Genomic DNA, 26,397 nt, shown 5'->3' with positions numbered 1-26,397 from the left:
CTAGAAACAACAGATTAATTTATCATATGAGCTGCAACTGCATCATATAGGAAAGTCCACGCTCTTTCCTCTTTATCTGTTTAGCCTTGGAAGGCTATCAGAAATTACATCAAGGTATGCAGGGGGCTTTCAGAGCACCACTTACATGTACTATTCCAGGCTGTGCCACCTGAGGAACACGATAATGTTAACATTTGAGCGTATTTACAGCTGAAGGCCTCTGCTAAGGTTTGTGCTGTATAATTTGTACACCCAACCCTTGCTTACACGTCAGTAATTGAAAAACTACAAAACCTAAAACATCTGCTGAAGTGTTTATTCTGTAGCCATGCTGACCCTGGCAGCTTTCACTTAGGATGCTCTGTCTCTGCTAGAAGCGGTTAGATTCCCTTGCTTAGAAAACCTCTAGCTTTATTTTTATTTTCAGCCCTAGCGCCTTGTGTTCCTGCCATTTCCTACACAGGCTGCATTTGCTGCCAGAAATTTATCTGCCGCCATGCATCTAGATTTTTGTTCCTGATGAGGCCAGCTTGAACATTATGGTAACCTGCTGGTTGTGACAGGCATGTAAATTGACATAGAAAACCTGATTCTTTTAGAACAGAATCCTTCCCTGTAAAACATTACAGAAGGTAGAAATAAAATATTTGGTTTAGTTTGAGGCATTTGGGATTTGGGGGGGAGGAGGGGGAAAGAGTCTGAAAGATAACCCATTGCAAGACACCTTTTGTTAAAACAAGTGAAAAGGTCACTCATTTGCATGCCATTATTTCTAACTAAACTTAATTGACTGCCTGTCCACTCTCCTCCCAGCCTATCACAAAAAAACACCCCCATCTTTACCACAGTTTGAATGGAATATATGACTAATGATACTCTACCTATGCATTGTTCAGTCTCCTTATCTTCTGGAAGGAGGTAGCATTTCTTGCATGTAACCACATTAGAGAAAAATTTCTTTTCAATGGAAATTACGAAACTGAAGTTCTTGTAGTACATAGTCCTTCAGCAGTGCAGCTACATTTCTTAAAGCAGAGCAATGTGAAATGATGGCCTGGTGGCAGAGAAGAGCAAAGGCACAACCTAGGAATGAAACACACAACTTAGGAATCAAAACCATGGTGTTCTGGCTTCTACACCAACAGTAGATGAAAGCCAGCTTGGAAAGATCCTTGTTCAAGCAACTGTGTCTCACTGAATGATGTGGCAGGAACAAAGGCACAGCATCAGAAGTGAATGTAAAACCATCTGTTAAATGTCATCATGCACAAAATGTGTTACTGCATTAGCTCCAGATACAGGCATTCAGATCCACATTCTGGCTGGGATACTAAATAAAGAGCAGATAACTCTTAAGCTAACAGAACAGAAATATTAACCTTAATAAAAAAAGTATGCAATTAATTACCCTGTTAAGAGAAAAGCCAGAAGGGGGTTTGCAGACAGGTACTGTGTGCCAAGACTGATACTAAGCTGTCTTCTGGGGTTTTGCAAAAACAGGTTTCAAAAACCCTATGGTGGACCCAGAGCTGGAACAGCTGATCAGGACCAAAATGACTACCAAAGAAAAATAAACTTCTTGTGGCACTGCGAAAAATTCTGAGTTCCCCAGAGCAAGGTAATGCCATTGCTATTCTAAATACCTGCTCAAAATTATTTGAAGCACAAACCCAAGAACTCAAGGCCTAAAGACGACCACTTTTATAACAGTTTTATTCAAGTCTGTGTGCTCTAGTGTTGAGACAAGGCCTAGATCAGCATTACACTGTAATACAATAATTTTAGCCATTGAACCAAGCCTGCTTGGCATCCTTGGTTTACAATTTACAGTACATCCAAAAAAAAGAGCAAAGAGAAAAGAAATCCCAAAACGCCAACAACTTTCATTAGCTCTTTGCTTCACTTAAATATTGTTCTATAACATAAAATAATTTAATACAAAAAAGAACTGTAATCCAAATACACATAATACATTGACACAGAACAGAGGAAAGATACAGTAGATTATGCACAAGAGTATTCATTTGATGTGTTACCTACAGTGAAACAAACTGGACATTAATATAATTTAACTATTTAAGCCCAAGAGGGTCAGAGGCAACAAGTCCGGGTCACAAATAAAGCTTTTTAAAAAATAATGCAATCTTCTTTTCCTCTAAGCTTACTGCTGTACAGAAGTTAAAGGAAGGCTCCAACAAATCACTTAATTTGACAACATTTCATCACACAAACAAGAAAAACTCGGTGGCCTCTGTTATTTTACTCAACTCTGGGATACATTACCGTTTGCTAATGTAACTGCTTCATTGCAGGTTCTTCGGGCAAAACATACCTTCAGGTGCTATTTCCATAGCAACAGACTTTTTTTTTTTGAACACCACAAACAGAAGAGAAGACATACAGAGGTCTCCAAAACCGGACTGAAATACTTAAGTTGTAAGATGAATCCCAGTCCTGCAGAGTTTGGAGTTCCTTATAAAGTACCCAACGCCCTCCACACAGTGATTTCAACACAAGCGGGAACTATCCCATATTTCAAAAGAACAGACATGGGGGCATGTTCTTACACTAGACTAATCTACTCACCTGGTTCTTCAGATTTACAACGTTGTACCTAGGAAAGTCAGGTCACTGATTTTTGCATCTGGCTTTAAATAGAAGCAGGAACAGATCCACAATTAATAAGGCAAAAGAAAGAAGTAGCTTATAAAAAGGAGGAGGAAATACATTCTCTGGCTGAGAAATTCTTAGACTTTCAAAGCCACAGAAGAGACATTTTAAAAGCACAGGTATTTTCCCTGATTTTTCCACCACTGTTGCCCTGCCCACTCCACAGAAGCCTCTCAACTTAAGTCAGGCAAAATATCTCAGATATTTCCAGCTTGTCCTGAATTTATGACAAAGAAATATATACCAGCACGAAGCGCTGCGCCAACAGCTGACAAACAAGAACCCATGAACTCTAGTAACAGAGGTGGATGTTGATCACCGCTGAACTTGTCAGGTCTGCTCACCAGCCTGGAGGGATGCATTTTTGAAATGAGAAGAAAACACCTGAGAAAAGGCCTCAGGTTAAACTGACATTTGCACAGACAACCTCCACACACCACTTACGGCCCCTTTACAGCTAGCAATCTGCTAATGCAGAAGTCATTGATCTTTCCTCCTGTGACAGAAAACATTCTCAAAGCTTACCCTGTTTATGGTAAGAATTAGCGGTCAAATAGGCATGGCATGTGCAGTCATGGAAAGGCCACATGAGTCAGCAATAAAACCAGCATTTACTCAGAGGCTTGTGAAGGAACTCTTTCCTCAGGTAAATTGACTCTTCTGACAATCCACAGAGCCTGTTTTTTCACCAGTAATCTTGACAGGACAATCCCCCAGTTTAGATTAAAAGAGCTTTGCTGAACTGGGGTCTTGTACGTTTTCACCCACAGATACATTCCACTGACTTCAGTGATGTTCAAGGATGTGATGAAGAGCTTTTTGAATTGAGGCCTCTTCCCTTTTAACTTGAAAGATAATTACCCTAAATATAAACTTTTACTTCTAGATGTTCCTGGCTTTATATATGGTTTCTTACTGTAACTGCCAAATACGAGGGGCACTAGTGCCTACTGACTTTAAGTGGATCTAGGTATATTCTCTACTTCAAATTTAGCCATCCCCCAAAGAGATCTATGTTGCACAAGAATGGATTTTACTCTCTGCAAAGACCACTGGCCAAACTCAAACTGTTCAATTAGCAAATACTCCTATGCTTTCTTTTCTCTTTTTTTTTTTTTTGCTGTGGCTTTATTCTTTACAGTCTAGGATTTCTGGATGTTATGGTTGTCAAGATAACCTTGAAAATAAAGCAATGGCAGAACTGATGCAGTAACACCTGCTTGAGATGCAGTGTGAAAAAGTCAGCTCAGAGGTATTAGCTGCCCTATTCAGATACAAATGCTAACCCTGTTGACACTGTAAGAGGTGCTCACTAAAGCATGCAAGACAGAAGAACAAGCCTACTATGAATATCTGGGCGATCAGTCCAGCCTTTTCGTGACACAGATTGGGCCTGGGAGAAAACACATTACCCAAGCTGGGAAGTGGCCACATCCAAGTAACCCAGGTTGAGAAGAAGTGGCCACATCCACAAATTCCAGAAGAACCCAAAGAAGCAGCTCAGTTCTCCTGCAGATGCAGTTAAACTCAAGCAGCTCAGTGTGCAACTGAGCTATACCAAACAGCAATCAGAGGCCAGGTTTGTTTTGAAACTCAATGAGGAGAAACTAAGTACAACCGTTCCCAACCAACTTGTTCATTTATATACTGAAATCTGCTGTTAGCAGCATTCTTATCAATGAAGCTTGGAAAAACACCAGCCTGTCTTCCTGCTGCATTATAACCTCTACTGCTAAGAGAGCAAGACACAAAAGAATCAGGACATGGCTAGAACAATGTTTCTTCTTTCTCAGACCCATATATCTCTCTTCAAGACACGGAGGTTAGCGTTACCCACCTCAACATCTGTTCTTGAGAAAGTGCTAAACTGGAACAATCACGGTAGTAAAGGGAGACAGTGACAATCACTCTGAAATAGCATATATAAAATGCATTATTCTGGTCTTATGTTGGAGTTTCAGCCAACAACTTTTGAACACAATGTAGGTTCTCACTAGCTATCCTGGCAGCTAAATTCTGAGCATGGACAAGATTGTAGAAAAGTATTTCTGAATAATGAAGCCCCCCCCTCCATGATCATTTTTCAAATAATTTTTTTTAAGCAAATAAAACTTTGGCATTCCTCCTGCAAATGTGTTCTAAGCACCCTTTTGCCAGCTGTGCATTTATGTGACCCATCAGCTACAGGTCAAACAGTAGCCCACTTCAAACTGAGCTTATAAATCCACTACACACTAAAAACGTATCATGATTTCTTAATATTAGCTACATTGGGCTGTCTGCATATTATTAGCATTCAGATACAATAAGGACTGTATTAGGAGCTGATACGTTAGGAAAACAATACTGTAAATACAGGGAAACAATCAGGATTGCATGTAGGTTCACTTTAAGAGCACGTAATATTATTTTAAAAAAAGTAATCTATTTTCAAAAAAACAGACCTTCACTTTTAAAAGCAGCAGTGACCAATATGAAATCACCACCTTTCGGTCTGTGGACAATCCCCTCTTCCAAGGGTCAGAAACCATCAAGAAAAATGCCCTGCCTTGTCATTTACTGTGTATTTTGGAGATATACATAGTAAAAGCAACTATAATCTTATAAAACTGAATTGCTGGCTTTATTTTTCCACCAGGAACTTGCATGTCAGAGCCAAATACAAGTGCTTGCCTCTGTCCTCCCATTGTTCCAGCTTCAATTGCCTACTAGAGCAATTCTTACCAAAACTTATGTGTTCTCCCAATTCCATCTCTACAAATGAGGTAGTTCAGGGTAAAATAAAACAAACCAACCAGAAATTAAGTAACTACACATTCCTCAAATTATTTACCTATGATGCCAAGATAGTACCAAGCAGCTAGTATCCCTCTGTCCTCTGACTGCATTAAGAAGGATAATTTTACTCTTTTATTTGCTATTTCCTGCCAACCTCTGCTTTAACTTCTCCCAGTTGAGTCTTATACTTCTAGCTTGGAAACATTTTAGGTCAAAGAGCACCAAAAACACGTATTGGTTTCTGTCTTAGGCCCCCAAGTACTATGGTAACAAGAATTAATAACCGATAAAGATGGGATAGGGGCAGAATTCTAATTGAGACATAAGGAGAGCCAGTGATAGTGCACTTCTTTCCACAGGTGAGTACGCACATCCGTAAGTGGGAGGACATGAAATGTTTGTTGTCCTGATGTGCGATGAATAACACTACACAACTGAAAACTACAAACCAGGAGTTCCCTCCAAAAAACAACCTCAGGCCCTGGCAAGGAGGCATGTGAGATAGAAGGCACCTAGGAATACAGGATGCACACAACACGTACATAGGTATTTCACAGGCTTAAAAGTCCAAGCCAAAAACCAAACAGTTCAAGAAACCATTCTCGGTAGGAGAACTATGTTCCTAGCTTTTAGAACCAAAGAAAAAAAAAAAAAAAAAAGATTTTTCACTCACATAAGGAAGGAGCTTAAACGTGTTTCTTGCATACAAACTGATGAAATGCTGAAGACCTTCCAGTTGCAAAAAAAGGGAGATCCTTGTTAGAGAGGAACAATAATAATTCCAGTAGCTACACATCAGACCCACCACCCAGTCACCAGTGGGAAGTTACCTTGTAATTAAACACAGACACCTCTTAGCCTGGTAATGACTATTTTTAAGATACAAAAACAAAGCTGATGTAGGTCATTTCAGAAACTGTATTCATCTCTGATCAACGGCAAAGCTGCTTAAAAAAGCCGATCATGAGAAAAAAACAAAAGCAAATGCACATTTTAACTGCAGCATGTGACTTTCTGTCAAAGCATGTTCAATAGAGGGAGCAGCAGAATAAGCCATAAATGCATTTCCATACTGTCTCGTCAAACTGAAAGTAGGGCTGAGGAAACAATAAACAAACAAGTTTGTTTAACTAACAAGAGTTAACAAATTCTTTTGTTTGTTAACCACAAAAAAAACAAAGGAGGAAAACCTAAACCACAATCTGGATTGGAAATAGAAAAAGACAAAAATGTGGTTAAAGACCTGTCCAGCTAGACACAGTACCACTGGTTGTACAAACCACCGTATTCTAATCTTACAATAGGAAATTTGACAGAATAACACAGGAAGGCATTCTTTCCTAAAGGTATCTTAATTATATGATCAACCAAAGGCTTATGAAGTCTGAAAGTTATCGCCTCTGACAGCAGGAGTATGTTTTAGGTCTCTCTGTACACACATGCTGCATTTATTGCTTGTTTGCAAGTGTTTTAACGCATGCCTATCCACTCACTCTAATGTCCAGTTTTACCCAAATTATAGCCTTAAGTGAGTTATAAATATGAAAGCTAAGAAACTGTTCCGCAGTGATAGGATAAGGATCAGAAAATTTCATTTCCAAATATAGGCATCCTTGTTTCATACTGAAAAAGGCAAAGGCAAAGCCAAAAGGAAAACCTGTATCACCATGCAAGATAATAAGCCTTCTTATTTGCCATAGAGTTGGTAAAGAGTTCTTGAGAATATACCTAAAACACACGGAAAAGGTTAGAAAGCAATAAGTGTCTTTTCCAAGAAGAAAGGTTTCAAAAAACCAAAAAGAAAAAAACCCAGTAATATTAGCTTAAAATTACCTACAAAAGTAATAATTGGATTTTGACATATAGTATTAGGTTTGGGTCCATACATCTAATGGGACTCCAGCTCCCATATTCATCCCACAGAGATGAACTAAGTTTCAAATAAAAGTTAAGCTCAAGGTAGAAAGGTGACTCAAGATTGGAGGTTTCCTGTCATTTTCTATTTAACAGAACACTCCAGATGACAAAGACCTTTCTTTACTTGACCATTACTGCCTCACCTTCAACAGAAAGAGAGGTATCCAGTTTCATGACAAATCAAAGTAACACCTCTATGCAGTATCGTCCACAAAGTCTTCAGATAGCAGCATGCTATGGAGAGGAAGGCAACTGCTCCCATTTCTAGAGGTACAGAAGAATACATCATAAGAGCATGCCAAATCAGAACTGGTCTTTCCACATCAGTAAGGAAAAACTCACTTTGAAAATACTCATTTTGTTAGAAAACCACTACAAAAAGAATATTTTCACTGAGGTTCCCTGCCCCATACTGAGTATCAACCCACTGCAATAATAATATGAGGGGAAAAAAAAATAACACCACAAACCTATAAAAAGTTATATTTGCACCTCTAAAGGGTACTGAAAGGAGATAAGACTACTTGCTGGCAAAACAGAGCATTGTGCAGTCCATAGGATGCAACGGTTTTAGAAAAAATTCCGTAACTATTATCACCTTAGTTTTGACACAAAAGCTTTCTTCTCTCTACCTGTCTCACACTCAATTTCTGTGAAACCAGTAGAAGTGTATCAAAAAAATTGTCATTTTTGCACTGGTTGCTATGTCTGTGCTTTCCCTCCAACTTTACAGGAAAAAACAAACAGGCTACAAGGACAGCATATTTTGAAGGGCTGGCAAATTTTTTCTATTTCTTAAATCAGCACATCAATTACATAAATTAGTGATACATACTGTCAGCTGACTATTTGAAAGAAAATACATATCTATTTCCAGACCAGAAAACTCTCAGCAACAATCTTATTACTATCAGTTAAAAAATTCGTCGCTTTCTCTTTGTGAGCCCTGTAATTACTTAAAACACATTTTACCCCAGTCTTTTGTCATTACATTTTAGACTGCTCAGTGATTTTGTGCTCTCCTATTATCTTCTTCCCATTTTCTTGGAAAAAAAAAAAGGTGCAACTTATTCAGATATTTAAGAAACAATATATTTATTAATTTTTTTATAGTAAGATTTTCACCATCTTCCTCAAGAACACTGCTAGAAAGGTATGTCAATCAACATAATTATGAAACTTTTGTCTCACTGACAAATGGGAATACCAGTAGCCAGTAGAAAAAAAGATTTGTGAGCTGACTGGCTCATATCTTCTCAGTATCTTGTGGACTACAGTGAAGCACTCCTTTGGAGATTTGGAGCACCTCAGCTCCCAAAACTGGGAAGGAAAAAACACAACAGATTAAGAAAGGAGAGAAATCAAGCCAAGATGGGAGAAATGGATGAGGTTACAAGCTATCTTAATCATGCACATAGCCTCTGGCCTTAGGACACCAGCTGCGACAGCTTTTGAGATGCATAAGGTAAAACACCTGACAATGCTTTGCCTTGAGAGCCCCACTCTGCCTGTCAGAGAATACCCCACCACCAGCTAAAAAGCTTTGTTTCTACAACAGACTGCTCTTGCCTGATACCTCAGGATAATCACAGGGCTCCCAACTGGAAGACAGTTATGGGCTGACACTCAAAGACTACCTCGTTGTATTTCACATGCTAGATTCGATGCAGATAATTGCATCCAAGGACTGTTTAAAAAAAAAAAAAACACAAAAAAACCATACCAAAAAACTGGCAGCTTTGTAATAGGGAATACCTAGGTTGGAAACCCTGATGTGGAGCCTTGACTCCTTGTCATTGATCCTACCCAGTTCCTTTGGTGTAGCAATGTCCATTTTGTGTTAGGGAAGATGCTCGTTGGAGCATAATACTTCTAATAGATCAGCTACACTCCACCTTCACCAAGTGATGACCTAAAAGGGAGATAGGGAGAACAGGTTTTGATACTTCATCCTCAACTTCCCTAAGCAAAAGAGGTGACAGAACAACTTGGCTTTAGAACTGCCTTGCCTGCTGGAAACTTGACAGAAACCTTACTTGGTGAAAGCAACTGGTCAACTATGAGAAAGCTTAGTGGTCTGAGTTAAACCAATGTGACCTAGAAATGTAACCTCCCATTCCACAGAAGTAAATGGGTGTTGAAAGATTTCTGTTTGAATGGAGCTATTCCAGACGATGCTTCCTATGACTTTTGTGATGATACTTTTTGCATAGAAAGCATTACATTTCGTAACAGCTGATCCAGTTTTGTTTCAGACTTTTTAGAATAGTAAAGCAGACTAGGAAAAATAGATAATTTTAATCTCCTGCTTCATGTCTTTCTGACAGTCTCTGACTGGGCTTTCATTGCGTTTACTTCTATAGCACAATTGAAATGAACCATCTGTTTGGATGGGGTTTGCCTTATTTAATTTTCAGGATCACAAACTGAGTTTTCAGAAGTGGAAAGCAAGAGGACAAATGCTTAAGAAATCAAGAATGTTAAAGACATTTAACAAAAGCATCAGAAACATAAGTATTTTAGCCCCACACCAGAACACCTTGTCTACACAGTCAACAGTCTTATTCAGCTTCAGCAGCTAGCATAGCATTATTAAGGCTAGCTCCAGAGCATTCAATAGCAAAGCAAAAAAGTACTTCTGCCACTAAACGCATTTCATGGAACATGATAAACAAGAAATGTGTGACCTTTCTAGACAAAAACATAATGTAACTGCTTGACAAAAGGGTGCACTTGACTAATGGCAACATGCTGGTTCTAGCCCTCAAAAAGAATTAAAAAAAACCCCTTAAGTACAGTACCTCCCCACACATGCTGGTTTTTAACATCAGGTTACAAACATATAAACACTCAGGTTCTCTGTGCTGACAGCTGCAAGAAAGTATTCATCTACATTGCCTTCACAGCAGGACTGGACTTCCCTAACAGGCTGAGCACTGCATCGACAGCACTTTCAAATCATTTATTTGCACCCAAATGGTCAGTAGATTAGCAAAATGAGCACAAATCTGTATAAAAACGGTGAACATATATGCTGTACCCTGCAATAAAGCAGTCTACCCTATTACACTCACATAAAGGCCACACACCTTATTTATCATGCCAAAACTGGTGAAGAGTGAAGCTCTCATTAAAGCCAATAAGATGTACCTGCAGAGGCACAGATACACTTGCAGTCTCTGTACAGAAAACTGTGAGCACAGGCACACCTGATTTGTGTGACTTCCTCCTTCAAGACAGGGGTCTGTTCTTGCTCCAGAGTTAGGAGTTTTTACATATTTGAACGAGAATAAAAGTTTTAAATGTCTATAGTGCCTTTCACTCAAAGATCTCAAAGGACTTTATACCTATTACATATGTCCCAACCCCTCCCCCTGTGAGGTAGGTATTATCCCTATTATTTACAGATGGGGAAATTCAGGCACAGAGGTTACATTATTTGCCCAAGGTCACACAGTGAGTAAGTGACAAAATAAAACAGAATCCAGATGTTGCGATTCCTGTTTGCACAATCCAACTACTAACAACACAAGCCTCAATTTCAAAAGAGCCTTAAACAATTATCGGTGTGCATAAGAACAGTCTTGGGTTCCAAGGGCCACTCCTAAAAAGCATAAGAAAGGAGGAAAAACAGGAAGAAAAAAAAAGTGAGGGGACACATAACTTACTTACTGCTGGAAGCTAACACAGCTTCAAAGAAAGAGTTCCTGCTAATTCCCTTCCCAAAGCTGAGGCAGCTTGGCTACGAGCCTGGGATGCACGGGGTGGGAAAAGGAGGCTGATGGAAACAAAGTTTGAAACAAAAAAGCAAGCTAGAATAAACAGCCATACCATAAAGCCCTCATCTTTTTGAAAGCGCAGGGTCATAGAAAAATAGGGCTGAGAGGGACCTCAAGAGATCATTGAAGTCCATCCAACCTGCCTTGAAGCCAGGATCAACACCACCTACTCGTTCCCAACAGTCTAGTTGGCCTGTTCTCAAAGACCTCCATCAGTGGAGATGCCATGCCCTTCCTCTGCAATCTGTTCCACCTTGCACTATCACGTGAGCAAAAGAGGACAAGTGAGTGTAAGACAGATACTTCTGCTCCTCCAGTGGGGGTACCATGATTCCCAGGCCTGTCTAATGATCTGAATACATTTCAGAGAAGGTAGTCTCCAGATATTTACTTGTTTCTGTCCTGGATTCCTTGGGAAAACATCAAACACTGGTGTCCGCTGTAGTGTAATATTTGAGTTTTGAAAATACTGATTAATATCAGGATAGATACCAATATACTTACTGCAAGTGCCAAATCCTACAAGGTCAGTAACAAAGACTTTGATATGGTAATTTTAGCTCATTGCAGATTCAAATTGCAACAAGAGGGCAGGGAAGACTACAGGAAAACCCCACAGCAAAAGTCAGCAGCTCAGAGTTGCCAAGTTTCATCCAACTGCAGACAAAAATCAGACAGTCGAACACCACATTTTCAGCAGAGGCAGCACCATATGATCTCTGTAGCATCCCTCCGTCTCATCTGTCTTCAAAGTGCATTCTCAGTGCAAAAAGTAGGATTGAATTTAGAGGGGCTTGCTATCCCCAGTGGATTTCATACTAAGACCAGAATTCTTGCTTGAGTTCATATGCTGCAGCTTTGTGTGTGTTAAGTTCACTTCTGCATAGCGGAATGGTGCTGTCCTGGCTCTGCCCCTCAGCATCTATGTCCAACAGTGTCCGCTCCTCTACAGGAAGACCCACCTGGAAAGGAAGCAATGCAGGCAGTCCAGGTCTCTCTTCTACAGTGCTGCTGCTACTAGCAAAACAGGAGTCCAGATTGCTTGGTGTATCAGTACTTGAACTGTTGGCAGAAGATTCACCCTTGGCATTGCTGGGTGACACAAACCACCAGGGATCAAGCCGCTGCCGACTGGCTGCAGGACGTGGCCGGGGCAGGAACTCCAATGTCTTGGGTCTTTCCAGTGTGGGGTCCTGCTGTGCATTCCATCGTCTCGGGGTTGGAGGAAAAACAAGGTTGGGGTCTGGCAGGCGAGGGACCTCATTGGGATCTCTACTTGGACTAGGTGTTTTTAATACACCTATCCAAAAGAGAGAATGTAAGAGAAGAGGGAAACATGTTAGATGTCACCGCTAAATGGTTCCAACAGATCTTAGTTTATTGTATGTATACTGTGAAAATATTTTTAAAGCAGAAAGTTTCCATTCAGAATCTACAAACTCCATATCTTCAAGATTACGCCAGTCTGAAGTGAATAACCGGCTTCTTTATCCCTACACTGTTCTCCACACATTGCAAGACACCTGTTTCAATGACCTAGCACAAGCAGCAAATTTCATTCTCTCTCATTTGCTTTCTTCAGTTTTCAGACTGGAAAGCATGGATTTGACCTCCTACCAGAGGTGAGGACTCTCCAAATCCTTCAGAGGGCACATGACCTGTTAACAGCCTGACTGGATCAGGGAGACACTTGCACAGCAGAACATGTGACACCCGTTTGCAGTGAGCAGGACAAACTTCTGGAAGAGCCATTTAACACTACCTACTGTGGATGCTTCCTGGTTTATTTTCGTTTAGGAGTGGGAGACAGTGGGGGTTTTGGTTTGGGTTTTTTTGTTTTGACTTTTTTTTTTTTTATAAACACAACATAACTTTTAAGTTTTCATGAATACCATTTTAATGAGTATTCTCAGCTGCATTAACCCACATTTTACTGCAGACTGCCATTCAACAGACAACCTCACATTTTGTTTTACCACTGGGAAAAGTCTCATTAAAATCAGATTTTAACTTATTATTCTAGTCCTTTTTATGTTCTTTTTCCTCTGAATTATTAGGGCAAGAAAACAGGAAAGCATTTTTGAATTTATCAAGTCACAGCCACTCCTAAAGACTGCAACAGTGAGAACACTACCTACCCAGGAAGATCCCTCTTGCTTGCAAAGGAATATTAAAGATACAGTTTTCACTGCCTTAAAGATCAAGATTTACTTTGAAATTGTAACAGCAATACCAAAAAGTGTATAAAGGCAATGGAGATGGAATCCCCAAGGAACTGCTAAAAATGCACAATATTTGTATTTGGTACCATCTTTTCCTAAGAAACAATATTATGTTCTGGCTCACAGCTCAGGGGAGCAGAGACAGTTCCTTAGTGCCAAGACGCTGGAACAGAGACCATTACTGCATTATTCTGTTCGTGTTTTGTGTAAAGACAGCATCCATAAATCTTCTTGTTGGCTGGCCATCACAATGGATGCTGTATAAGTAACATGTTTACTTCCTAACAAGTAATTACATTGTTTGGGTCTTTATTCTGAAGAGGAAAAGGAAGAAGGCTGAAAACCTACCTGCTCCCAGTGCTCCAGTTAAACAGCTACTGGAAGGGCATCCACTGGTTGGGCACCCATTGACAACTAGTCCACTCCCTTTGATGGCCCCATCAGAAGGTGTGCGCCTGTGCCCGCTTTGCTGGGTGTGGGAAGAGACCGTCACATGTGTGGGAGTCAGGGACTGGTTGGGGTCTTGTTTGAATCTCTCAATCTGGACATTGACTAGTGGGTTGGTAATGGCTGGCAAGGGAGCCTTGACTGTCACTGGGCTGACAGGCATTTCATACACCACAATCTCATCACTGTCTGAGCGCAGCAGGGACCGGGTGGAATTACATTCGGAAATGGAAGACAGGGAAAGAAGGGTGAGGGATGTGGATGGCTCGCCTAGCAACAACATAGGGTCCTCTTTCTTGAAGATCTTGCGGGAAGGTGGACTAGTGCTCCTGCGCGGGCGTCCAGCTCGCTGGAAAATGCTGTCACGCTTCTTCTTCTCTTCCTTGGGTGCCTCTGGCTCCTCCTCAATCAGCAGCTGACACTTCCCTGCTTCTAACAGATCAAAACCCAGGCCTGCAGCAGCCAGCACTGCTCCACAGCCAAGCAATGCAACCTCACATCGCTTGTGGTGGGAGCCACTACGTTTGAGGCTGTTGGTGGGTGTCAGCTGTGGGGTACTAGTAGCAGAGTTCACAGGGGTGGACTCCTCATTGGCATCACTAGAAGGGCCATCCCAGTCTTCATTCTTCTGAAATGGGATGCAGAGGTATGACTGATTGTGCCCAGGTGAAGGGTGCACTTTGCCCTCCCCATTAAGACATTCGCTGTCTTCATCATCTGGAAAGCAAGTGAAACAGATTTTGCATGGGTGTAACATTTCTGCTGACAAATTTAGCTGTCTTACAAATATAAATGAAAATAAGCTTTTCCTCAGAAGATGCAGCTGTCCTCATCGCAAGCATCAATCACCAACTGCCAAATACTCACAGGCTATTGTCTCCAAAGCAGATAGGCTGATGCAAGTAACTGGAAACACTATCAAAGTGGAAGAAATTAGTGACACTTTAATCTATTTGGGATCAATTGCAAAACAGCATTTCAGAAGCTATCTACACTTCAGTTACTTCTAGAGTAAATTTATATGTTTGGAAGTAAGAAGCAAAAGGAGGAAAATTAGAAGGATCTCTCCTTGCAAGTGAAGATGTAACCATGCTGCACATCTAAATATTATTAACAGGCAAGGAGCTGAGAGGTAGCATAGAGCTAGAGGGAAATTAAGAGAAGCACAGAGAGGTGAACAAAAAGAAAATCCTGACGGAGAAGTTACTTCACAAAGAATAAAAGAAAAATGGATACCACCAAAATGAAAACACTGCTGTAAGGTACCAGGTGAAGGAGATGTTAATTCAAATGTGAATGAAAATAGGGATGAGAGTGTAAAGTCCAGGGAATTCCTTTACCGATCTCTGCTAAGCTGGTGAATCCTGGAAAAGCAGGCGCAGTTCTCTGGATCTTCCCAAGGTTCGGTGCACTGGATGACCACTGTTTGTATCCTTCAACGAGAGCTTTCAGACTGAAATAGTAGAAAGATGGGAGAAAATGTACCATGCTTACAACAAATTTCCATTCCCCTCGTCTATATTCTCTATTGTTCTACTTAGGATATGTGTGTATCCATCTTAATTACATAGATTTGAAGTCCTCCCATAGCCAGACATTTTGCAACATCTTTACAGCACCTTAAAATATTTAAAAAAAGTCAAAAAGTCACTCCCTCATTTATTACACTGTGGCAGTCAAAAGACCTCTGCTGATAACCAACAGCTATGACGCAGAATAACAAAAAGCACCACTACAAAAATCAGATGAAAAGTTTTCTTTATAAACCAAGAGAAATGTACCATGGCAGGTAAAAAATAAAAGTGTTCAGTAGGAGGAGGGGAAAAATATCTTCAAAAGCATTTCCATGTGAAATACAAACAAACAACAAAAGTCAAAGATCATTCACTGGGACAATAATATGCTAAAGTCATTGTAGGAGCAAAGTCATGCCTCTATATTATAAAGCCCAATATTTCTCCTCTAAAGAAAACACTTCATTGAAGTACAGACAGTTAGAAGCGTAAATTCTAGATTATGGAAAGATAGGTAACTAAATCATAAATCATGTCATTGTCTCTTTTACTTACAGACAAAAAAAAACCCCAAAACCCACAAAAACAAACAAGTCAAAAACCCAAAACCAAGTCCCTGCTTTGATGTCACCTGCGTTTAAAGGTATGTCACCAGGCACCTGAGCTTATTAGTAGTCCCTGTTCATAGGTATTCACTACCCTCATCCTGTTTGTTCCCCACAGCACTTTCATGACATCAGAAACAACTTTAGTAAGCAGCACAACCTTCTGACACATCAACACTCAGAAAAGCTGTATTGATAACTTAACAATAAAACCTGAACTTGGAGATTTCTGGTGCCTTTCTCCAAACTCCAACATGAAACATGTGGTAGTGTTGGTGAAAAGTTAATACACACTTAGGATAGACAGAAATTGAATGAAAGGGGTAAAAAGATCTGTGGATACTCTGAACGATCTTAACTGGACACACAAGAGCATCGACTTGTTATTGAAAGAAAAGAAAACTTAGGAGATGTTAGGAGACGTTAGGAGACATCTTCCAGCTCTGTTATTAACTTGCATTTTTCTTTGATACGATGTGCAATTCATTATAACCCTTCCCTCACAGAGAAAGAAGGATATGAGCATATAGAAGTTGTCTCTCATGATTCTTAATTTCCACCAGAATCACTCCGCATTTCTGAAATGGCTTCCATTGCAGGATTTCTACGTTTTATCGTATCAAGATTTTTTTTGCCTTGGTCTGTATTTTTCCTCTATTCTCTACCTAACTGGGACTCCCTGCTTGTCACCAAAGTATGCTGCTATAGCAAGGCCACAAGGTCTAGGTTAGTTGATGACCGTGCTATAGGCATTACACTAAAAGTATCCCGTGCAGTTCTCAGCTGTCTTGAAAGTCCATCATTTTCCCCCCATTAATCATTCCAGCACATGCAGTACTCTGCTATGAACCTGAATCTGGACAGCACAATGCTTAATGCTACTTGTCAAGACAGACAACCAGATGGTTTTACAACCGAGATGCAATTCAGTGTGTGGGTCTGTTCTGATTTACTCCCTCCATACTATACTCAGCTAGGTAACACAACCCACCAAATAATGTATGTTATATTTAAGTTATTCATGTGTACAACATGCATAGTTAGGATAAATACTATAAGTAGAGCAGCAAGTTAAGGGAAAACTCCTGGGTGAAAATGAATCCTGTTAGCAGTGCTATTACCTCCAAAAATAAGTGTCAAAGCTCTTACAATGTGGGCAGACAACTATTGAGGAAGGGGAGATTTCCATGGAGCTAGAAAAACATATACTATGTTCTCTACATGCAGAGATAGCAAAGTTGTAAGTGACTGGCAGCAGTAATCTTCAGTTTAGCCTTCACTTTACAGTCACAATTATCTGAAGGGTCTTGGGAATTGCCCTTTATTGTACAGCAGGACACATCAACTTAGTTTGCTTCCTTATGACTTCTCAGAGCAATCACCCCTTGCAAAAAACAGACTAAAGATTTGCTGTTACTGAAAAAGCACAGCTCAATCTGGACAGAAAGATAAATAGCTACCAGAATAATTTCAAGACCCGCTACGTCTACCTCAAGGTTATAAAATACTCATCCTTACCTTTTATTTTTCACTCCTCTTCTCCCTCTCTCCCACAAATTACAAGCAGACCTCAAAGACCTGTGCAGAGGATAGCTGCACAACCTCTTAGTTAGACACTACTGTTCATTTGAAAACAATTCAGAACATGCCAACTTAAAAGTACATTCCTACTACAGCAGTATTGTCTGTTACTGCTCCAAAGAAAGTGCAACTGGAACGATTTGAAAGCACTAGCAGCAAAACTATGTATTTCAGTCACCAGCACGACAATTCAGGACCCTGAAGACTTCTTACCTGTAATCTACTTAGATTAAATAATAAGGCGGCTATTACTGTGTTGTATTATGGTTGAATTACTTCTCTGTTGCCTTTTCCTATTGGGAAGTCAAAAGCACCTCTCTCTTTACAAGTGATAAGGTGACAAGGCTCAGCAAATTGCAGAAAACTTCACTAAAACTCTAAGACAGCATCTCCGGTGTCTCAATACCGTTCTGTAATGCCATGCTGAGGCATTGATACAATACTGTCAGGAATAAAAAGTGTCTGTTCCCAGGCTCACCCCCTATTTAGCTTGCAAGATTTTAAGAGATAACTGCTAAAGGACTATGCTTATCCCACATCCAGTGTCACCTTCTGGAAAATCAATAACACCATAACCCATACCATAGTAACACTCTGAGATTAATCAATGCCAAGTTTAAAGACAATTAAGATTTCACCATATATCCTTCAGAACACACCATAAGATCACAATGGAACTGTCACAACACTAGTCCAACATAAAGCTTCATCCAGTCTCTTCAATTCAGCACAGCAACCTTCTGCTGCTGTCCTCATTCCTTATGCTCAAAGATAAATGCAGAAGGGTGAATAATCACTGTATAATCTTTTCATGACTGCCTTTACTTGATATTAATTATAGGTCAGTTTACTCATGCTAGAGAATTTCACTGCAATTCCCACTGTATGTCTTGCCTAAATTTGGAATTACCTCCTGTGCAGAACACATGGAAAGTGATAAAAAAGATGAATCTTCAAGTTCCCTTGATCAGAGTCATGTAAGTAACTGGAATAGCAGCACTGCTGCTACCAGAACAATGTAATGGAGAAAACTTAAACTGAACTTTTCCATCTAAAGTTTAGGTCTTAACTTTACCCCAATTTTTATCCCCCTACCTCTAAAACTACAATTAAAAAATACTAAAAATATCAAGCACTCCACCTTTTGAGTCAGTAATGTTTACTGCAACTCTGCTCCCTTTAAATTGAAGTCTGCAGTCTGGCAGGATCTCAGCAAAAAGCAGTACTTCATTGTGTGTTAACCACACTGCCTTTTCAGCAACACTATCATGTTTCAGATACTCTGCAAAATGCCACAGCTGTATTGAGTCTCCCTGGAAAAGGTGATGGATACTATAGAACATCTCAGTTGTAGAGAAAACAAGATAGTTTTAAGAGCAAGTATGATTAGCAAGCAACTCCTTTCCAGCTGTCTGTGCCCAGAAGCAATTTAGTGCTTCAGACTATACAGTAATGAACAGAAAACTGAAGAGCTTTATTCCCAGGGTTCCAAGAACATGATTTCAAAGTAGAAGTGTTTTTCTACCAGCTTGAGTGATCTCCTGCCCTTTTATATAATTAATGACTGGAAAGTGTGACAACTATTTTAATTCTATAGAATGACATACTTCATCTATAGAACAGGCAAAGCATAGGCAGTAGTCAAAGAAGCTTCCTCCACATCGCTGTGTTAGCCTGTCAAGAGTACCTTTAAGGGAGAACATATTTTAATTTCATTAGAACACTTGGATCCAGGCCCTTTTGCAGAGTACTGCAATAGCGATGCATTATGTAAACATCTAATTTCCAGGAATTTCACACCTGAGCACATAATACTCGAGATAATTATAACCCGTTATTTTATTTTCCCTGCTAAAAAACATGGCAAGAGTCAAAGTATCAATTTAGCAGGGGAAAAAGCTTCAAACTCCAATAAAAATCACAAGGCATTCAAACCTCTTAGATCAGAATAGTTCTATGTTTAAAGCAACATTTTGGCGATGATCCACTAGAGTCCTGGTATAAATAATTCACACACACGCAAAAAAAGGCCACAGAACAAGAATCTATAAAAATAGAGGTACAACCTGTATGTCTGCAAAAATCACTTTCAGGATGTATTCACTCAATGTACATGTCCTTTTCAAAAGCCTGAAGAAAAGATACTTGCCTGGTTCTACCAGATACTTTTTAAATAATAGCATTGAAGACAAGAAAAAGCATAGCTGAGAATCATAAAAGAGAAGTAGTTTCAGATATGATACGAAGCTACAGAAAGCTGAGCCTGAAAATAAAGAAAAGCTACTAGAGAAATAATTTAGCACAGATAAGAAGTTATACTCCTTACAAATACACATAACAAGGTAAAGCAGAGAGTGAAAGCATCACTCTAGCACAGGACTGAATGCAATGCAGTTTTGTAATCTGTTCTGAATCTCTGACATCTCTGGTACAGCAAATAAGTTTGGAAGCAGAAAAGTGTTTGCAAGAGGACAGGCAAATCTCCTGTGAGCCAACTCATAACCAGTTTTATAACCTGGAAACCAGTCTGGTTCCAGGTCCTCTCTTACCTATCTTCTCCTGCACCTAGTTCCTTGTGACAAAGTGAGCTCGGTCCCCAAGTGCGTCCCTTTTTCTTCTGGCCTCTCTTCTCTTCTTCCTCTCCTTCCTCCTTTGGAAGGACTGAGCTTCGTCCCCATGTTTTACTGCTTTCAGCAGGAGTCACTTCACAAGTGGGAAGAACAGTGGAAAACAGGAAAGAAAAAACAGATACGCAAATTAGAGAATTGGTTCCACAGCAACATAAAGAATAAAACATAGGCTGGAACAGAAATAGCAATGAAAACATCCATTTAGGCTTCTTTCTCATAATTCTGGCTATTTATCAACACAGATCTAACAACTGTATCCCTTCAAAATTAGTATAGATGGACTTCACAGCTTTATTCCATCACTGGTTTCTCTTTTAGAACCACCAGTTTGATACCAGACACACAAATGTCATGACATCCAATACAAACACTACACATTTATTAACATTCTTTTCATACTTCTAAAACGCGCCTGTCTGCCTAATTCTCTCTTATTATGCGAACGCTATTTTCATGACAAGCACTTTTGTTTTCCTTTCCTTCCAAAAGTAACTTAACCCACTTCAATAATGTTTCACAGATCTATTCTGCAAACTAGTATTTTTAAAAATTAACCTGCACACACATTTTCTATACAATCAAATAGCAGTATTTCAAGAACTTGGTTTGGACTCCAAAGAAGGTGATATTGCCTCCCATCACCACCACACTCCATTTTTCCTCTCTAAATGCATACGTACAGGGCATAAGGCAAACATTCTAGGTTTGGGGTTTTTTGGTGGTTTTGGTGAGGGTTTCTTTTGGTTGTTTTTTGTTTGGTTGGTTGGGGTTTTTTTTGTTTTTTTTTTTTTTTTGGTTGGGGTTTTTGTTTGTTTGGGTTTTTTTGTTTGTTTGTTTTACAGTCCTGTCCTAAATATGGAATCTTGGCATCTTACCACGCTGACAGACTGCACATTTCCCAAATTCAATACTACATTGAGCTCCTTACACTGTATGGCCCTGAGTCTGGGAATAATGGTAGGACTTGCAGGAGGGCTGGAGCAGCTACTGATCAAGCTTTTCCTTTTATCCATTGTTGGAGAAGCCTGCACAGTGAATTTATGCTGGAAATCTGTTTACCAAAAGAAAAAACAAAACAAAAGCAGAAAGACACAGTTAAAATTCTTTTTTTAATATAGGAAAAAGAAATAATAGTTTATGGTAACTTTCAAAGAGGGCAATTTACAGGACCTATGTAGAAATGAAGTTAATCAGCTAATTAATTAATCAGCTAATCCCCTTCTTGTAACTGCACTTGTACATGCAGTTACTTCAGCACAAAGATGTGAGCTCACACTCAGGAAGATATATCTTCTTAGTGTATGTGAGATTCATACACACATGGATTCTCATGTGTTGACTGACATTTATGCCAAAGTATATCCCTGTATAAATTCCTTTCACCTTATCTCTCAGTTTCTTAAGCTAAGCAAGACCACCAGCAATAGGTGTTTACAGACCTAAACAAAGGCATAGTTAACATGCACATTTTATCATCATTGCTCTTCTGAACAGCCAATCTCTCTCAGAAAACAGACAACATAATGTAAGCCATCATCCTTGAAGTAATGATGAGCCTTAGGCGATTTATAAAACCCACACTTTTGTTCTTTCACAAATTTGAATCTCCATACAGAATCCACAGCAGAAATGCTAAGGATTCAGTATTTCTGAAAGTCACTGTCTTCGCTCTTAAGAGTGGCTTCTGTGACACCTCACCAATATTCAACATTTCTTCCAGAAGGGTGGTATTAGAAATCACTTGTGTGTTAGTATGAGTTCATATATGTGAACTCTTGCACTTGTACTCTTGCAGCTATCAATGTATTTTTGATAATTTTTAGATTCCTGCACCAAGAAATCCAGTAGATTATGGGTTCTGCTGCAGCATTATGTAAAATATTCCCAGAGCAAGAACATCCATATTTTTTTTATGTACATCTTTTATTAAATTGATCATTTTGAGTATTAACATGTTAAACTGCAATACCAACATTTTTCTGAACCATATACAGCTGTAGACCAACAAACATGTAGTATCTCAAATTTATTTCTGGCCTTCATACTCGGACCTCTGGGGAACGCTAGCCACAGGAGCATCAAATTTAGTTTCTTGATCCCAAAGAGGCATGTTTTTCCCAAAGTACAACCAATACTTTCTAATGCCTAAGTAGAAAGGAGCTACTAAAGCTACAGGTTCACCTGTTCCATTTCACCTGACACAGCCTAACATGTCACCAACCTGAAGGCAGGCTGATATGATTGCCATCTTTTAACTTGAGCCGGCTCCTCTTGAACTTCCCCATGCGTTTCTTCACCCGAGGCTTCTCCTGACACAGCTGGTGGATGATGATATTGAGCTCCCTTTCCAGGATGTCAATCTCGCGTTCTGCCAGCTCCTGTTCCCGCCTTCGTAGCAACTCCTCGTGGTTCTTCTGTTCAACAGCAGCACGAGTCAGCTCTTCTTCCCACGTGCGCAGCTCCTAGAGGGAGATAAGAAAGGAGAAGTACCTTGTGACCTGTGGATTAATATTAAGATTACCTATTCTGAAGGCAGACAGCAATGACTTGTGCTCACAGCACTGCTAGCGCCACAGTTTAAAGGCTCAGATGAAAGCCAAAAGCCTAAAACAATCCTTAAGAACTTCTGTGCTTGCCACTCAACGCCCTTCATATCAGTATTAAAATTTGGACACCAGTACTTGTGAGGCCACACCTGGAATCCTTGTCCAGTTCTGGGCTCTCCAGTAGAAGAAAGACATGGGCATACTGGAGAGAGTCCAACAAAGAGCCACAAAGATGATTAAGAGACTGGAATGTCTCTCCTATGAGGAAGGGTTGCGAGAAATGAGACTGTTTATCCTATCAAAGAGAAAGCTTGGGTGGGGGGAAGGAGGATCTTATCAGTGTATATAAAAACCTGAAGGAAGGGTGCAAAGAACATAAAGCCAGTCTATTTTCAGCAGTGCCAAGTGACAGGACAAGAGATAATGGGCCACGCTGAAACCCAGGAGATTCCCTCTGAACACTTTTTTTACTGTGAGCATTACTAAGCACTGGCACAAGTTGCCCAGACAGGTTGTGGAGTCTCCATTCTTGGAGATATTCAGAAGCCATCTGGACATGGTCCTGGGCAACTGGTTCTAGGTGGTCCTGATTGAGTATGGGAGTTGGACCACATGGTCCAACCTCCAGAGGTCCCTCCAACTTCAGCTATTCTGCGAGTCCGTGAAAAGATGCCGAATCCTAAATTCAGTGTCATGAGAAAATACGCTGGATATCTGACACGAATATGTTTACAAGAGCCATTGGAGAGTACCATGCATATGGAATCCATTTTGGAATATTTATTCATAATATTGAAAGAATTAATCCTTGCTTTCCTGTTCAGTAAGTACATATGTTAACTTCATTATTGACTTCAACTGTTTAAAAATAACCTTGCCATCTCATGCATCATAAAATAGCAAACCACAGAGCTCTAACATAAAAATGAATGAAGAAAACATCAACAAGAGGTCATTCCCATCATTTTCCACCAAGCATGGCTGCTCCTTAGGCATAAAGATGCATAATGCAAACTTTTCAATCTTTCCCTTGTTGACAAAATGAATCAACTGAAATTGTCCTTGAGATCTTAAAATGTCTTCTCACTGCACTCCTCTCCTCTCACCACAAGGACAAAAGAATTCGGCACTCAGAATAATTATCTCCAGCTGGCTAATTCCATTGCAGAAGGTAAAAACTGAAGAATTCAAGTTAAACTTCAGATAGATTATCAGACAGATTTTAGTTCAGATTTTTATTTTTTTAAATAATATTATTGTTACCTGTCCCATCCCCATGGAGGTTTGATACGTTCCACTCATGTGGTGAGTAGGATATAAAATTCTCTTTTCTCATTTCTACAGAGGAATACAGTACTCAAAACCTGAGGGCAGTCTAGCTACTACTGGTTGGTCTTCTGCTTGTCTGTTGAAGTTTCTGTTTTTCAAAAACTGTTCCAACAGTTACACCACAGGACAACAGCAGCAGGGAAATGCATATTAGCTATTTTGTTTTTCCCAAAAGCTATTATAATACATGAATAGAAGCGTTTTAAGTGTTTTAAGTATTGTTAGTATTGTTGTAGGACTTCTCTCCCCTGCCCCAAGGTCTCCTTTTCTTTCTCTCTGCCTCCTAAACCCAACTTCTGAGCCCAAATCAAGTTGCCTGCTTATCACGGATTTATTTTTAGGCAAGAGACAGTGAATTTAGAAAAAATATTATTACTTTAGTGACGCCACTGCAGTATTTCATACCAACAACTGTAAAGACTATTTCTGTAAGGACCTTAACATAAATCCAGCAAGCTGTGATTTCTGCAAGTATGCTTGAAGAAAAGTTCAGGTTTTTCACTTCTCTTTGAGACTGATAGTCACAATTTCCTTTTATTCCTGATAGCATTTTTGTTTCCTGATATTTACCCAGATGGACTTCAATTATAACAGTTATTGGACCATTCCCCTGGTAGCACTCATGTTTAATATAGTCTATCCAATTTGGCTGTGCGCAAAACCTGGTAAACAGACCTGACAGAAAGAAAGCTGCAATGACTGCTAGAGTACATATATGCTGAAACTATCCCTCCTGCTTTTACTAATAACAGTTACCATTGAGCTTCTCAATTAAGATGCTAACAGTGAAATAGTTATCAGATGCATTAAACAATGAAGACAACTCATCATATCAGTTTACACAGTGTATAATGGAAGCTCCATAAAACATTAGAAAGAGTAACAGCTCAGGATGCAGATATTTACTCATGATTCTGCCCTTATGTGTATCATCACCTGCCATTGATTTGGGGACTTATTATAAGCTCCAGTAAAGCACATACAAAATTAACTCTGGGATGCACTGAACGATTATCCCTGTTTGAATTACGAAATGGGAAAATTGTAACCCAGAGAGCACAAGCATGGAGTGTTTTTCTCTACTTACCTTTTCTTTGGCTCTGAGCTGATCAAACATCTCCTGGATCTCTTGTTTCCAGTCTTCCTGCAGGGAGTGGAAGGAATCTTTGGGCATTTCAAAGAAACCAGACTCTTCTATGGCGGTGAGATGGTCTAGGATACTGGCAAAGGAAGGTCGTGAGTGTGGGTCAGGGTTCCAACAATCTAGAACAGGGCAAAGACAAGCAACTGTTAAGCATCTCTTAGTATGGGGGTTTGGGAGGATGAGTAGTACTTTACTGATCCCCAGTGGCTAAGAGTGGTATACACACTATCTGTGTTACCCCATCTTTCCCATTTCCCACTTGCATTGACTATTGTCTGATCATAACTCAAGCATGGAATTCATGCTTTCATGCTTATACGATATCCAACATCACTTAGAGACCAGGTAGTTCAAGTTCTTAAGTTCTACTGCAATAATATGCCAAGTAAAATAGAGGCTTGCTAATTTCACAGAAAGTTACATTTTCAAGCAAATATTAAAACATCATAAATAACTAACTTAAATTATTTACTTTAAGTTGTATGCGCTCACAGAATGGAGATACTATGCTAAGACTCTTGCAAACAGTTCTTTATCACACTTACACTGCAGAGTTAACAGCCATACAGCAGAAGGACATCTACGAGTTCTTTCTAACACCAAACTCTAATACTAAGCTGAATCATTATGAATGTCTTCCACAGAACTGAAAAAATCTTTCCTGCAAAGACGACTAGGCATAATTTGACTGAAAATAGGAGATTCAAGTAAATAATGACAAGAAGCAGCACATTTGGAGTTTCCTTATTTTTAAGGGTTTTTTTTTTATTATTTGAGACACAATTGTTTGATCAGGCTTTTTTCTTTTGCTTTTAAGAGAAGCCACAGATAAACAAGCTTTTTCATTTAGTCTAATGCAACGACTTACCCAATTACAGAGCTCTAAAAACGCAGAATTTAAGGTACTCATCTTACCACAAGGCAACTCAACTATCAATAGTACAAAAAGGTACTCCTTTTACAGTGATGGGAATCGAACATTGAAAACAGAAATGGAAATAGAAAATGGTATGAAGTAACACCTCAAGCCTCGAAATCATTAAGAACATGTTTTTAAAAAGCAATTAAGTCGAAATGTTTGACTTAACACTTTTGAATAGGAAATTCTTACTCATTCAGTCCTTCTTCTTACTTCATCCTTATTTCTACTCCCACAGAAAACATCACTTTCTCATTCTATATTGTCCCATACTACCACTTATACAGGTTCTTGTTCAACAAGTATCCTTATTCTG

General features: G+C 39.6%; 1 protein-coding gene across 3 annotated transcripts in view; it reads right to left on the bottom strand.

Moving 5' to 3' along the window:
* Nucleotides 1-1,702: 1,702 nt before the first annotated feature.
* The window catches only part of MAP3K9 (mitogen-activated protein kinase kinase kinase 9), a 64,254-nt gene continuing 39,559 nt past the window's right edge, over nucleotides 1,703-26,397 (bottom strand). For 2 of the 3 annotated variants that reach the window (XM_074584812.1, XM_074584814.1), the window contains 7 exons: nucleotides 25,106-25,281; nucleotides 22,365-22,605; nucleotides 21,072-21,194; nucleotides 20,063-20,216; nucleotides 15,154-15,266; nucleotides 13,715-14,530; nucleotides 1,703-12,444 (listed from right to left, as the gene is read on the bottom strand). In XM_074584812.1, coding sequence (XP_074440913.1) covers nucleotides 11,963-12,444; nucleotides 13,715-14,530; nucleotides 15,154-15,266; nucleotides 20,063-20,216; nucleotides 21,072-21,194; nucleotides 22,365-22,605; nucleotides 25,106-25,281 — 2,105 coding nt within the window. In that variant the 3' untranslated portion in view covers nucleotides 1,703-11,962. The remainder of the gene's footprint in view (nucleotides 12,445-13,714; nucleotides 14,531-15,153; nucleotides 15,267-20,062; nucleotides 20,217-21,071; nucleotides 21,195-22,364; nucleotides 22,606-25,105; nucleotides 25,282-26,397) is intronic. The other variant, XR_012586717.1, reaches the window with a different exon arrangement.

Source organism: Larus michahellis, chromosome 4 (genome assembly GCF_964199755.1).
Source record: "Larus michahellis chromosome 4, bLarMic1.1, whole genome shotgun sequence".
NCBI classification, from domain to species: Eukaryota; Metazoa; Chordata; class Aves; order Charadriiformes; family Laridae; genus Larus; species Larus michahellis.
This window is presented reverse-complemented; position numbering and strand designations above follow the sequence as displayed.